General features: G+C 58.3%; 1 protein-coding gene across 1 annotated transcript in view; it reads right to left on the bottom strand.

Annotated features, from left to right (window-relative positions):
- MYO9B (myosin IXB) overlaps nucleotides 1–14,391 on the bottom strand; it is a 90,346-nt gene that overhangs the window by 11,562 nt on the left and 64,393 nt on the right. The window contains 12 exon segments of the mRNA XM_053897777.1: nucleotides 195–319; nucleotides 514–586; nucleotides 1,275–2,174; nucleotides 2,883–3,049; nucleotides 3,136–3,285; nucleotides 4,395–4,517; nucleotides 6,265–6,375; nucleotides 7,552–7,632; nucleotides 8,481–8,603; nucleotides 9,721–9,760; nucleotides 11,211–11,324; nucleotides 13,901–13,979. Of these exon segments, the coding sequence (XP_053753752.1) occupies nucleotides 195–319; nucleotides 514–586; nucleotides 1,275–2,174; nucleotides 2,883–3,049; nucleotides 3,136–3,285; nucleotides 4,395–4,517; nucleotides 6,265–6,375; nucleotides 7,552–7,632; nucleotides 8,481–8,603; nucleotides 9,721–9,760; nucleotides 11,211–11,324; nucleotides 13,901–13,979 (2,086 nt within the window).

Here is a 14,391-nt window from a genome sequence, read left to right as displayed (position 1 = left end):
CACGCTGGCACATGAGGGGGGCGTGACCTGGGCTCTGTGAGGGATCTCTCGTCCCAGGCTGAGCGAACACCTGCCCCACCGTGCATCCTAACTGCCGTCAGTTCAGGAGACCAGACTGCTCTGAGATGGGAGGCCGTGGCAGGGACCCTGGGCATCCCCTGGTGACTTGAGCCACCTCCAGACCCCACACTTACTTAGAGTCTGCCTGGGAGCCTGGGGACAGCCCGGAATCTGTGCCGGCAGAAGCGTCGCCCGACTTCTTCTTCTGGACGGCCAGCTTCTTGGTGCCGGCCTCCCCGTCCACCGTTTCTGTAGAAGGCTGCCACAGAACAGGGCTGGGTGAGCAAAGGCAGGCAGGACCTGCTGGAGGGAAAGCGGGGGTGCTCCGCTCCCCGTGCACTCCATCCACCGACTTCCCTTCTCTTTTACGTTGCCCTTCGGGCAGAGCCAGGGCGCCCCGGGCAGAAGCGGGTTTGGCCCCTGAGAGGTGGCAGCCGCAGCCTGAAGCTTTACCTGAGTCTTGGTGTGGGACGGGGACAGGAGGAGCTTGGAGACGTCGCTCGTGGATAAGGAAATGCGCCTCTCCCTGTGAGATCACAGAAATGTGGCTTTTATTTACAAGAGCGAGTTGGACGGTTTTGGTGGTCCTGACTTGGGTGGGAGGGGACCAGGGACGCCGCTGGGTGCTCCCCAGTGTGCCGGACGGCCCAGCCCAGACAAGGAGCCCGACACAGGTGTCAGTGTGCGAGGCCCAGAAAGCCCGACCTAACAGCCCACATCCTCCTCCAGCCCTTTCGCCCTCTGGCCAAGCAGGTCTCTGGGAGGTCGGGCTGGCGACTCGGGAGTCATCGGTATGCAGCTAACTAAGGGTCAAGAGTTGGGCCCTTCTTCAATTCCTGGGTGAGTGCGATCACCCCTAATCTCTGCCGAGGAAACAGAAACCCAGGCAGGCCGGGGAGTGGGGTGTTGCCCCGAGACGCTGCTTCCCACGAAGCCAGGGGATTTCTGTGTGAACACAGCTCGCTGTGGCGGGGGCCTCAGGGTCCCAGCTGGCCCCAGGCTCAGCGGCTCCTGCCAGATGCCTCCCCTCCACCTTCCTCTGCCCCTTCTCCCCTCCGTCCTCAGGGCTCCCACACTCAGAGCCACTCACATGTTTTTGGGACGTGCGGCACTGCCCTGGTCCTGCGGCCAGGAATCTGTGTGTCCCTCCACCCTGCCCGCCCAACCCAGCCTGGCACCCCGGGTGTCCAGACAAAGGAGGGCCCGGGGCTTACTCTGTGGGTGTGAGAGTGGCCTCCATAGCCCGGTACCGCTCGCTGAGGTCCAGGGACTGGCTCAGCATGGTGCTGGAACTGGCGGCCATCAGCTTCTTGCCCCGCCAGAGCTCCACGGCGCTGGCCAGCCGCTCAGAGTCCGGGTCCCGGTACCGCTGGATCTGGGTGGAGCCTCCGGGGCTCTCGGGCCTGTCCTGTGCCCTCAGGTCACCACCGAGCTTGCTCTTGTCCTTGGGAGTCTCAGGGGTGGTGCTGGGGGTGGGCTCGCTGACCCTACTGTCCAAGGCTAGGCTGGTGGGCCGTTCCACGTGGCCAGGCGTTGGGTCCCCACCCTGGGGCACCTTCGGGGTTTCTCCGGGCAGCTGGCACGGTGGCTCCTCCGGCTGCTGCTTAAAAGCGTTCTCTGCCTCCGTCCCCAAGTCTGAAAGGGTTTCATCTTCTCTGCTCTCCTTTCTGTCTTCTGGGAGGCTCTCTTCTTGCTCGAGGATGGCCCTTCCAGAAGGCTCTCTGAGAGCAATCTCTTCCTTGCAGGACTGGATGTGTTTGTTCTGGAGCTTCACGTGCTCCAGCCCTCTCTGCCGCCGTGACTCGCGCTTCTCTCGGCTGCTGGGCACCTTCTCGTGACTTTCAGCCGTGTTCTTCTGGGGTGCGGGAGGTTTCTCCAGGCTGGGGACCTCCTCCGGTGGGGAGCTCTCTGCCAGGGGCTCATCGCTTGGCCACACCTCGGGCTCCACTGCCGAAGGCTCCCTGTCCTCCGATGGTTCCGGGCCCTGCCTGGGCACCTGTTCCTGCTCGGCCACCTGGCCTGGCCCTCCCTCCGCTGTTTCTTCCCTCAGGGCTTGCTGGGCCTCCCTCTCCTTCTCTTCAGCCTTCTGCTTCTCTGCGACCATCTGCCTGAAGCTGGTGTGAGGCGTTAAGGGGGAAATTTCAGGAACAAACATGCATGCCACCTCCAGAACCCACGCAGGGCATCAGGGGCCCCCGTGCCACCCGTGGGCTAGGGGCCAGGCTCTGCCTCTGTTAAATGGGGTAACCCTGGCCCTCGGAGAGGCTTCTGGAAATGTGGAAACTCCTCAGCTACAAAAGGGGGATACAGGAGGTGGCCCCTTATTGTCATGGCCACCTCTGCCCTGGGTCTCCCCACCGTGGGAAGGATCTGTTAAGAAATCCCTGAGTTCCTTTGGGGTCCCTGGCTGGGTGGACGCCTGAGATTCACGTATAAGAATGGGGCTAGGGGAACCGGCTATGGGCTGGTCCTAACAACCTAACCCTCCACCTCTGAAGCCAAGTGTTTCATTAAGGGGCCCAGGGAGGGCAGGTGCAGCGAAGGGGTGGGGGGGGGTGGTCTCCAGTGGAGAGCCAGCCTGGCCAACAGTGACCTCTGTCTTCATCTACAGGTGCTGCCCACCAGCCCTGGAGCATCTCTCTCTCTGGGGCCGCGCGTGCCCAGACGGCTAGACTCCTGCCAGCCCCTCCCGGCTTCCCTGCGCCTAGAATCACGTCCTGATGGCTCCGCTGGCCAGAAGCCATCTCAGGCAGCTCTCGGGCGGGTGGAACGTTCGGGGATGGGGGGAGCTGGGGGGCGAAGGGGGGCCTGGCTCTGCTCACCTCTTGCGCTGCAGGTGACCCCGGCAGAGGCTCTGCAGGCGGACGATACTCTGTCTCTGGTGCCGGTAGGCCACCCGTTGCCGGTAGCCCCTCCACGCAGCCTGGAGGTACACAGCGGCCTGCGTCCTCTCCAGCGTCCGGCGGACACGGTAGGACCGCCAGCAGGCCTGGGGGCGGAGCGGGCATTCAGGGACCTGGCACGTGGGACCCCCGGCTGCCCCCACCCCCAGCCCTGCAGGGGGCCGCCCGGTACCTGGATGGCGACGGCCGCCTGCCTCATCTGCAGGAAGTGGCGGCGTTCCAGCACCATCCGGAACCAGCTCTGGAGGAGCAGGATCTTCCGCACGACCTCCCGGTGCAGCGTCTCCTGCAGGGCTTGCCGCTCGGTCTCCTTCAGGAAAACCTGGCGGGCGGGGGCGGGGGTGGGTGGGCACAGGAGGGGTCAGCACAGCCCCCAGAATCCCCGTGCCCGGGAGGTCTCTGCACAGCCCACCCCGGAAGGGCGTGAGACCAAGCTGGCGTGCTGACCGACCCGACCACGGGGAGCTTTTTAATACGGTGAGAGAATTCACGTAACGTGAAACTAACCATTTCAGCACAAACAGTTCAATGGCATTTGGTACCTTCGTGACAGTGGTGCAAACATCGTTACTGTCTGGCTCCAGAACATTTCCACCACCCCCAGGAGAGGCCCATACCCATTAGCGGTCATCCCCCTGGCCCTCTCCCCCCAGCCCCTGGCCACCACTAATCTGCTTTCTCTGGATTTGCCTGTTCTGGATGTTTCATATACGTGGGATCACACACTACAGGCTTTTGTGTCTGGCTTCTTCTCTCGCTCACAACGTTGTCAAGGCTCATCCATATCATAACCTGGATCAGAGCCGTACCACATTGCATTGTATGGGTGGCCCGCGTGTTTTGAATCCGTTCATCAGCTGATGAACGGATGGCTTCTTTCTACCTTCTGGCTATTGTGACTCGTGCCCCTGTGAACACGCGTGTATGAGGATTTGCTGGGACGCTTTCTTTCCAGGTCTTTTGGGTCCATACGTGCGGACTGAATTGCTGGGTCACGTGGTAACTCTAGGATTGCCTTGCTGGGGAACTGTGCGGGGACTTTTCACATCAGATGAAGCCCTAACGGGAGCTGACCTTACCGCTGTTGGACGGGGACAGTGGCTGGTGCCACAACATTAAGAAGCAACCAGCATGTACCTAGAGGTGGGAGACGGCGTCTGGAAGGAGCACAAGGGAATGAGACCTTCTGCCAGACATTAAGAGGTAGCAACTGGCCCCTGAGTCCCCTGCAGTAACCCTAGGCTATGTGTGAGGAAGCAGGAAAACAGGAGTGATGCCTGGGCCCCGCCCCTTAGAGGCACCCTTTGCCTTCTGTGAAGAAACATGCGCTGGGCCCCAAAAAAGACACTTCCGCAGCAGAGTCCCTTGTCTTTCAGGCCGTGGGAGGACCCTGTGGACGCTGGAAGCCCCCCGAGGGGCCGGAGTCCTGACCTTGGTCTTCCCGATCTGGTAGCTCCTCTTGTCTATGTCCATCTTTTCCAGCAGGGCAGAGATGACCTCCCTGCAGGGCTGGGCGTTCTTGGGCAGCAGCACCTGGAACTGCTCTGTGAAATCCTGGGGGATTGTGGCCAAGAAAAGAGAATCTCTGCTGAGCGCTCCCGCCACCAGCAAGGATAGGATGCTCCAGCGAATCCCAAATTTCCGAAGCCGGGACCTGGTTTGACCTGAATGGCACTGACCAAGCTAAAATCTCGGACTCTCTGCAGCAGCCTAAAGCTTAGGAAAGACTGCCACACACACAGAGCACCAGGGTCTTTCAGCCACTTCCTGAGTGAGCCACTCAGGATGAGAAAAAGGAGGCAGGCCATGATGGAGCCATGTCCCCGAGGCCATATGGGGACAGCTGGATTGGGGACCAGGTGCCACTGGCTTCAGGCCCGGGGCTCACGTCAGTGCTCATACAGGTGGTGCCAGTTCAGGGCACGAGCCAGGGGTTCTCAACCTAGGCCAGCTTATCACCGGGGACGTGTGGCGATGTCGGGAGACATCCAGGGTTCTCCCAACTTGGGAGCGGTGGGTGTTACTGACATCGAGTGGGTGGAGACCCAGGGATGCTGCTCAACATCCCATAATGCACAGGGCAGCCCCTGCAGCGAATGACCTGGTGGCCCTCAGTGTCAACGGTACGGCAGATGAGAAACTGCTACAGGAATTTGGTCTTTGCCAACTTGAGGTTACTAATGATCCTTTGTGGGTTTTTTTCCTTCTTGTTCTTTCTTCTTTATTTATCTTGAGAGAGAGAGAGAGAGACAGAGAGCGCGTGCACATGCATAAACACACGTGGCGAAGTGGCAGAGAGGGAGAGAATCCCAAGCAGGCTCTGCACCATTAGCGTGGAGCCTGATGTGGGGCTCGAACTCAAACCATGAGATCATGACCAGAGCTGAAGTCGGATGTCTAACCGACTGAGCCACCCAGGCACCTCGGATCCTTTTGTGTTTCTTTTGTTTTGTTTTCTTTTTTTTTTGAGAGAGAGAGCAGGGAAGGGGCAGAGAGAGAGGAGGAGAGAGAATCCCAAGCAGGCTCCATATTGTGAGCACATAGCCTGGTGTGGGGCTTGATCTCATGAACCATGAGATCATGACTAGAGCTGAAGTAGGATGTCTAACCGGCTGAGCCACCCAGGCACCTCTGATTCTTTTGTTTTTCTTTTCTTTTCTCTTCTTTTGAGGGAGAGAGAGAGAGAGAGCAGGCAAGGGGCAGAGAGAGAGGAGGAGAGAGAATCCCAAGCAGGCTCCATACTGTGAGCACACAACCTGATGGGGGGCTTGAACTCATGAACCATGAGATCATGAGCAGAGCTGAAGTCGGATGTCTAACCGACTGAGCCACCCAGGCACCTCTGATCCTTTTGTGTTTCTAAAAAGCCCAGGGAGCCATCTATGAAGTCATCACCTCCCGGGGCTCAGTTTCCGCATTGGCAAAACAGAAGCCAGGACCGCCTGCTGTTGGTTTGGCAGAATAAAAGAGATGGGTATAAAAGCGTCTGTCGCCGAAGATGCTCAACAGAGGGCAGAGCTGTGCAGGGATCTGCTCCTGTAATTCCCTCTTCCCGGCTTGGCTTTACAACTCTGTATCCTTCCAGGCTTGGCCTGGGCCCAGCCACCTCTTCCAAGAAAACTTGCTCCCTCTCCCCACCCCGACCTCTGAAATGACTGGTATAAATGCCAACAGGGCCGGAGCGGAGAAGCCCTGGCACAGAGTAACCCCCTGGGCTCGTGTTCCAGAGAAGCGCTCTCTCTCAAAGAGGGAGGTGGCCAGCCCTCTGCCCTGTCACGACGGCCATGAGTGTGTGGCTTACCTGGAACGTGTACTTGGCACTGTAGCCTGACCTCCGGATCCGCACTGTCTCCAGCATGCCCGTGTAGCGTAGCTGCTGTAGCACCAGCTCGTCGTCGAAACAGAGCTCTTTCTGAAACGGGATATGAGCCATCAGGACAGGTGCCAGCTGCGGGACAATCAAGCGTTGGCAGCCGGGGATGGGGATCTGTAGGCACGAGATCCTGTAGGATTCTGGACATGAGCATGGTCCGGGAGCCCACACGGGCCCTCCCCCCCGGCTGGTCAGAATGTCCCCAGCACGGCAGCCGCGGGCACCTGGAGGACCCATCTTTCCTTGTTCCAGACATTCTTTTTGGAATAAAGAGCTGGGGCTGCTCAGCACTGGTGCTTAAGGTATTCATCTCTTCTGGAAAATCTGGCATCTGAGCTGCTCTATTCCCTGGTGTCTGGGAGACAGATGCCATTTCTCACTGCTCAATTTAGGATAATTTGCTGCGAAGAGTTATTTCTTAAGGACTCCAATCAAAACCTGTGTTGAGCTCGAACTCTGTGCCAGGCCCTGGGGTAAACACTAAGGATTTGGCTAAGAGGGGAATAAGGTCTGGAGGTGGGAGCCAGGCACATATGTGAATGGGGCAGACACTGCCTGGGCCCCCCTGGGAAGTGTCCAACGGGAGAGGGGACCCTGGGCCAGGTCCTGAGGAGGGAATAGGCAGGAGGAGGAGGGCGGGGAGCAGCCAGGTAAAGGCCCAGAAGAGGACGGTCCCAGGAGCAGGGGAGAGCCAGGGAAATGGGAAGAGTAGAGACAAAGGGGGTAGGTCCAGATCCTGAACAGCCCCCAGCCACGCTCCCAAGGGGGCAGAATGGCCAGCGGACCCCTGGGGCAAAGGAAGCCTGGCAGTGAGGGCTGAGCCCACTACTAGGGCCCCCAGTGGTGCTCCACTGAATCTTCCCAGAAGCTTTCAGATCAAATGAACAGCAGCCTCTATGCTCCTGCCGTGTGATCTCACCCTCTCCCTTCTGCTACATTTTCTGCACTGGCTGATCCGGGGATGTACTGACACGCTTGACCTGTCCCTTCTTGAGCAAACCTCTGGGGCCCCTCCATGTTCCAGACGATGTCGCTGCTGTTGGTTGGCCACCTGGCTGCCCTCGGCAGGCTATTTACCGTTCCTGGAACCTGGCTGAACACTTGGTTCCTTGAGGCTTTTCATGGCCCCCCAAGAGGCCACGGCAACACAGGAATACCCCCCGCTGAGCCACCAGACCTTGGCCTTCACTTCCCCAAGACACTGGAGCTACTCACCTTCTCGGCATTAGAGCGGATGCAGCGGATAAAGAAGGGCTCCGCCTTCCCCAGTGTCTCCAGGAGCTTGTTAAGGGACGTCTGGGGAAAGAGGGAGAAGGTCTTGAGCTGGGACCCCCCACCCCCACCCCCAAGAGGCACGCTGCTCAGTGGGAGGGGACCCAGGTCACTTGCTGGCATCAGTAGTGATGCAGGACATGGGAGGTTGTAGGTGGACATTCTCACTAGAGGCTGAACTACCTCTGGGAGCCCCAAGAGAGCGGTAGGGTCCCCAGAGCTGACAGCTGTCATCTTCCCAGGGTCTCCTAGCTCTTTGTCTCAGCAGGAGTGTTAGGGGGAGTGGGACCAAACTTCTGGGCATTTAAAATGCTAGACAGCTTCAGAAAGAAACACAGATACAATGACTTTGGTCTTTGGCCTGCTATTAACAAAAAGGATTTTCAGGAGCTTCCAGGTGAGGTAATTTGCCAAAAAGGCCAAGGTGGGCACAAAAGACTCAGATTGAAAAAGAGGAAAGGGACAAAAAAGCTAATGGTGAGGGTTAGTGGCAGCCATTGAGCCCCCTTAAAAAAAAAAAAAAATGCCTCTGAGCTTCCTGGCAGCCAAGGAGAAAAGGGAAACATGACATAACATCATAACACGTTAATCCGTTATTTTAACTCAGTGGTTCAAAACGGGTGATTCTGCCTCACCTCCAGAGCACATGGCCATGACTGGGAACATTTTTGGTTGCCACAACTGGAAGATGCTACTGTGCATCCCAGAATGCACGGGATGACCCCCACCGTGGAGAATGATCCTGCCCCAAATGTCAAACAATGCTGAGGCCACGAAGCCCTAGGGCAATAATTTGTTGGGTCTGTCGTGGCCAAGTCACGGGCGCATCGGGTTGAGTCTAGCGTCACCTCTGGCCTCTCTCGGCTGCCCACCTGGAACTGGGCGCTGATGCTCGGCGGTTTCTTTTTCTTGTGTAGGTGCAGCAGGGACTTGGTGGTGCGATCGTGCAGCGTCATGCTGATGATGAGCTTCAGCGACTTGGAGTCCAGCAGGTTCTAGGACAGACACATGGGGGTCTGGCCTGCCCTCCTGGGGTCCCAGTGGGCACTGGGAGGCATCGTAGATGCCCCAGAGCCAGGACCGTGTTCCGGGGAGGGGGGGGCGGCGGTTCTTGGGATCAGTCTCGGGACAGGGCTGCTGGAGGGTAGGGGATGGTGGGCCTGGCGGGAGGCGGGAGGCGGGGACCGCCCTGGGGCCGAACCTGGGCTTTACCCTGCACATGGTGCCGGCTCTGGAAGGACTGATTACAGCCTCTTTGGCAGCCCGAGTGCCCGGAAGCCAAGGGCTCCAGCGTGCCACCTCCCTCCTGTCGAGCTCCAGGACCGCCAAGTCTCCTGCACTTCCGCAGGAGCTTATCCGGCTGGTCTGGTCCCCCCAGCATGTATGCCAACACTTCGTAGCAGCTGACAAGAGGAACAGCACCGTCCCATCCGCTGGATGCACTGAGGGGTTTTTCTCACTTTTGCAGACTTCCTGATCCGTCCGCACACCGTGTGTGGCGACTAGACAGAGGCTGGGCGCACTCTGGCCAAGGCCGGCTACTGGGGTCTTGGCTGCTGGCAACGCACGGTTGCCCCCTTCCTGGTGGGGCTTCCCTGGCTGAAGGGCATCCTCTCCCAGACAGGCCAGGAAGGTGCTGCACCCTGTCCCGCCCTCCGGAGGTGGCTGGTAGCTGAAGACCCCCAAAGTGGGGGTAGGACAGAAGGGTCCCATTGCCTCTGGGCAGGAAAAGCTCTGTGGTGCTGTTCACGCCCCTAGGCTCCTGTGGGATGAGGCCGAGCCCACCTCCTCGCTCAGTTCCCCCGCCCCAGCCTGCTTCTCCCCTCCACACGCTTCTGCAAATAGCCTATCCCCATCACGCGCCCTGCTTCCGGGAAGCCCAAAGGCAGCTCCAAATCATTTCCACGCGAGCACTTATTTTTGGAGGGGAGCGGGGGGCAGGGGGTGATGGGGGGAAGAGGAAGGGACTACAGAGCTGGAGAAGTTAAAAGTGCCTCCTCCCCCTCTCCCCCTCCCATCTTCCTCCCATTTTCCGGAAGGCAAGTTGAGCCAGGCGCTCTCAAGACAGGCAAAAGCAAGGAGGTGGCCTCGGACGGTGTCGCGAACGTTTACCTTTGGAATGAGCTGCTTTTGTTTGATACCTTTACTTTTCCTGTCAAAATATTAAAAATGGTTTTGTGAACAGAGGGAACACGGTGTCCATAGGTTTGGGTTAGTTCAGCAAGCCACGCCTTACGGGTTAGAGGGAGTGGAGTGAGAGCAGAGAAAGCACAGTCGGGAGGCACAAGTGCAACGAGGCGCCCCCCCCCCCCCCCCCCACCGAAGCCCCGGCGGGCCCTCCCTGCGCACGTGTGGGGTGCTTCTGTAGCTGGATGTGAACTTTACCGGGCCAGCGGCGGCCCCCGAAGCAGCAGGGGCACCTAGCCTGGGGCCACTCGGATGTCCGGGGGGCAAGAGGGGCCGCTGGTGATCGGTAGGGCAGAACGTGTATCTGTACGGGGCCAGCTACAGATCTCAAAAAATGCCCCAAACGGAGCTTTGAGGGACCCTGCGCGGTTCTGACGCCGGCCGGGCGTCCTGGCTTTATTCGCTACACATTGGGAAATGCCAAGTAGGCCCACAGAGCCTCTTTGGGACCCCCTGGCAAGCGGAGCGGGGGGTGTCTGCCCTGCAAAGAACTGCAGCGGGGTTTGGGTAGGAGCGCTTTTCAGGCTCACAATGGTGGGAAGGAAAAAAACAAAAGCCCATCTCTGGGGGCAAGGGAAGGGGTACGGTAGGCCCCTCATTCTCAGACACTTTACAGAAACCTTGCAGGCGAAAGAAAAGTTTTTTATAACTTGCGGGGCGGCTCGCTTTGGAAAGCAGCCGAGGAGAGGGTGCCCCACAGATCAGCAAGACGCTTGGCTGTGAGCTTCGCTGTGCGTCAGGTGCGACCTCGATCCCCAGGAATGAAAACGAATTTGAAAACCGGTGCCCTTGCGGGCACAAGCTCTGCTCTCCGCCGGCTCGGGCCCGGAGCGGCCACGGGCGTCCCACCAACCGAGGCGGCCGCCCGCCAGGTGCTCTGAGAGTCGCGACCCTTGCTTTGGACACAGAGGCCGAGAGCTCAGAGCACTCAGGCCACATGGCGGGTTAGCCAGAGCGAGACCGCGTCCAAACCTAGTTTGTGTGGCTTCTGGGCCCTTCCTACCACGTCGCACTGCTGTCCACACAGAGCAGGGCCACGGAGGCTCCGCCTTTGACAGCTTTTTTACAAGCGCACGGTGGCAAGAGGTGGGGAAAGACGAGGCCTGCTCTCTGCACGCCTGGGGGCAGAACAAGAGATGCTTTGTGGGAGGGGCGTTCCTGCAAGGCTGCGCCGGGAGCTGGCAAGGGCTAGGGGCACAGGGCAGACGCTGGGGCAGGCGTGTTACGAGCGCCATTGAGCAAAGGCTGGTGTATGCACGGAGCCATGAGACGTCACATTGGCAGCGGCCGACTCAGCATTACGGGCAGCCCGCAGGCCGGGGGTCCTGGGAGCGAGGGGGGGCGGCCGTTGCACTTGTTGCGGGGTCAGGGGGACAGGGAGGGAGGCGTCGCAGCCTTGGGGGGGGGGGACTCACAGGATGAAGGTGCGGGGTTTCTGGAGCCGACTGAGGGACTGGAGAAGCCTACGGGGGTCCTCACCCTGCCAGGGCAATCCTTTGATGGTCTTGATGATTTGGTCATGCAAATCGCTGAGAGTGGGGAGGGGGAGGGGCGCAGTGACAGGGAGAAGACCGAGTTAGAGCAGCAGGCCCGCCACCTTGGGGTCCCCAGCACGGTCGGGACCCTCCCCAGGCCACTGGAGCCGAAACATGCAGCTGGTGAGCGTGTGCGCCACTGTCTCTCCATCCTGCACTGGGGAGGGGGGGCGGGGTTCGGCCAAGAGCGGCTCCCCCTTCTCTGGGAGGGCCAGGGTCGCTCCAGGCAGAATGGGTTTTGCAACCTGGCGGCTCAGATCACTGAAAAAGGCCTCACGTAGAACAGGCTTCTGGAATCTGTGACAAGGCATCAGGGGCTACTGAAAAGAAAGGACCAGAGGGTGCCGGTGGGAGGTAGCCCCTCGGATTTTCTTGATGATTCTGTGGCCACACGTCAACCTCCGTGTCGGCTTTGAGAAAGGCCTCAGGAGGAGCGGACCAGGATTCGCACGGTGGTTCTCCACCAGCGGCTTGAGATGCTACCCTCCGGGCAAGGCATTTATGTTTTGGAGACATAAATGGTTGACATTTATGGAGACATTTATGGTTGTCATGACTTGGGGCGGGGGGGGGGGGGTGCTCCTGGCATCTGGCCAGGATGCTGCTCGACCCCCTCCAGTACAAGGGACGGTCCCACCACAGAGAGTGGCCCGGCCCAGTGGTGAGGGTGGGAAACCCTAGTTGAAGGAGATCTTTGCCCCAAAGAAGTCAATCTCATTCACTTCCTTTTGTTCAATTCCTGGGGGTTCAGGGCGGAGCGTACGTTCCGGGCCCACACTTCGGCACCAACGCGTGAGAACAAGAATGAATCAGAGATGAAAATCAGATGCTCTGAAAGTGAGGATTCATGAAGGATGTCTAGATGACAAACGTCCTCATGGGGTTTCTGGGAACGAGGGTGCCGGTGACTGCGGGAGGAGTCGGGAGGTTCTGGTTTTGTTTTGTTTCTTTCTAAAAATTCCTCATTCCAGTTATTTCAAATACATGTTTAAGCTCTGGGCAGTTGGCCTGGAAAGACCCCGATCGGCAGTCCCCTGTCTGTGTTCCATGCACCATGCCTAGGGCCTGGACAGCCACACTTACCTCTGCTCCCTCGCCCTCCAGGGAGGCACAGAGCAAAGACAACAGAGGGGTCACATTTCACCTCCACCCCCTGAGCGGTCAGCGCAGCGCCCAGAGCTCTGGACAAGGCCTATGGCTTCAACCCGCGCTCCCCTCCCTGCTTCCCGACCCCGCTAAATCTGGCTAGAGTGCCCCCAGCAGGCCCCGGCACCCCCTAGCCTGCGGATTCCCACTCCTGGCCCTGGACGCCACGCTGAGCGCCTGGGGACGGCGGCTCCTCTGTGTGCCTTCCTGGTCTCGGGTTCGAAGGCCCTTGCTTCTCCTTACTTCTTGCTTTCATAGAAAGCAGTGATGTGTCCTCAAAAGCGTTAATATCGAATCTGTGTAAACTAAACGCGTTCCTGGAGTGGGGACCCGCAGCCTAGGGGCCAGGCCCTGGGGAGACTGGCGTCGCTTCAGCGGATGCGTGTCTGGGGCCACGTTCGGTCTTTGTGGTGGGGGCAAAACACACAAGCAAATACAGAGAGGTGTTCGTTTTTCTCTTGCCCCCCTTTGGGTAAAAAAGCGGATTTAAAAATGTACCTCGTAAAATCAGGAAAAGGACACGCTGTGCTTTCAGACAAATGACTTAGGGTCACTTGCCTCGGTAGCTAGTTCCACCTCCAACGCGTACGTTGTTATGAATCTCTTGAAGAGGTTTTTGTTGTGAAGGGCTCAAACATAAAATGATCTTTTCAAGTTTCAATATTTACTGGCCTGCTCCTCGGGTATTTGTGAGTGTTGAGAAAGAGGTTGGGAACTTGGCTGCCGCAGGGCCTTTGCATGTGCCGCCCGCACCTGCCAGCACACCCTGCCTGCCTCGTCTGGCTCAACTGGTCCCTTCTCAGTGCAGCCTGCCTGGCTCTCTCAAGACACCAGAAGTGTCCCTCCCCTGGCTTTGTCATTGCCTTGGATGTCTGTCCAGTGTGGCCTATTTTTTTTTTTTTAACCCCACCTTCCTGAGTACACGCTGCTCACTTCTACATTCAGTACAAACTGGGGTATGTGGGAGGCCCATGGCCACAAAATACCCTCATCGTCTTGCGTGCAATGACGCATACTGTGTTTCTGATGGCACATGAAGTAACTCGGCATATCTCTTTCAGGACACCCCGGCCAGCCTAGGGCAGGATGTGCTCTTCAATCAAGCCTGTTGCTCGGTGCAACCAGCAGCTTCTCGGCCCCACCCGCCAATGGCCATGACCGGCCGTGAAAAGAATCCTTTGTAAAGTGAGCCGTGCAACATCTCCCGAAAGCAGCTGATGCATGGAGGCCCGTCTTTCTGTGTGCAGAAAAGCGGCAACCAGATGCCATTTGTTTCTGGGTCCTTTTTGATTCACGTGGCTGTTGAGTTCCTTATCCAGGTCAACCCCAACCTGGGTTCAGGGTGTAGGGTTTCTGGCATTGTTTGAAACAATGACTGCCACCACATACTAGCTTCGGTTTGGACAAATCAAGGTCTCGCTCACCGGTACAGTTTTTCCGACGGGGTGCCGGGTCCTCTCTGCTGCTCTCCCAGGTGACTGTGGGTGCCCGGGCTGCCCAGACCTGCTGGGGACACAGAGCAGAGGGAGTTGGAGGCGGGGGTTGCCTGGGGACTTGAAGGCCTTTGTCTTTTTCACAAAGGCTTTGATCCCGACTTAACTCATTAAAAAACAAACAAACAAACAAAAAAACCCCCCAAAACACGGGTGCCGGGCTGACTCAGTCAGTCGGGTGTGCAACTCTTGATCGTGGGGTTCTGAGTTTGAGCCCCACGCTGGGTGTGGTGATTACTTAAAAATAAAATCTTAAAAAAAAAAAACCCAAAACAGAAGTAGTCCCTCAAATTTGGGCAGAGCAGGGAACTATGAAGTGTTTGATTCCCCCCCCCCAAACAGCACTGTTTAGTCCCTTTCTAAAAAAAATGTTTTTTACTTATTTTTGAGAGGGTGCAAGCCAGAGAGGGGAAGGGAGGGAG

Source organism: Panthera pardus, unplaced genomic scaffold (genome assembly GCF_024362965.1).
Source record: "Panthera pardus isolate Hobbes unplaced genomic scaffold, ASM2436296v1 HiC_scaffold_8, whole genome shotgun sequence".
In the NCBI taxonomy this organism is placed as follows: Eukaryota; Metazoa; Chordata; class Mammalia; order Carnivora; family Felidae; genus Panthera; species Panthera pardus.
This window is presented reverse-complemented; position numbering and strand designations above follow the sequence as displayed.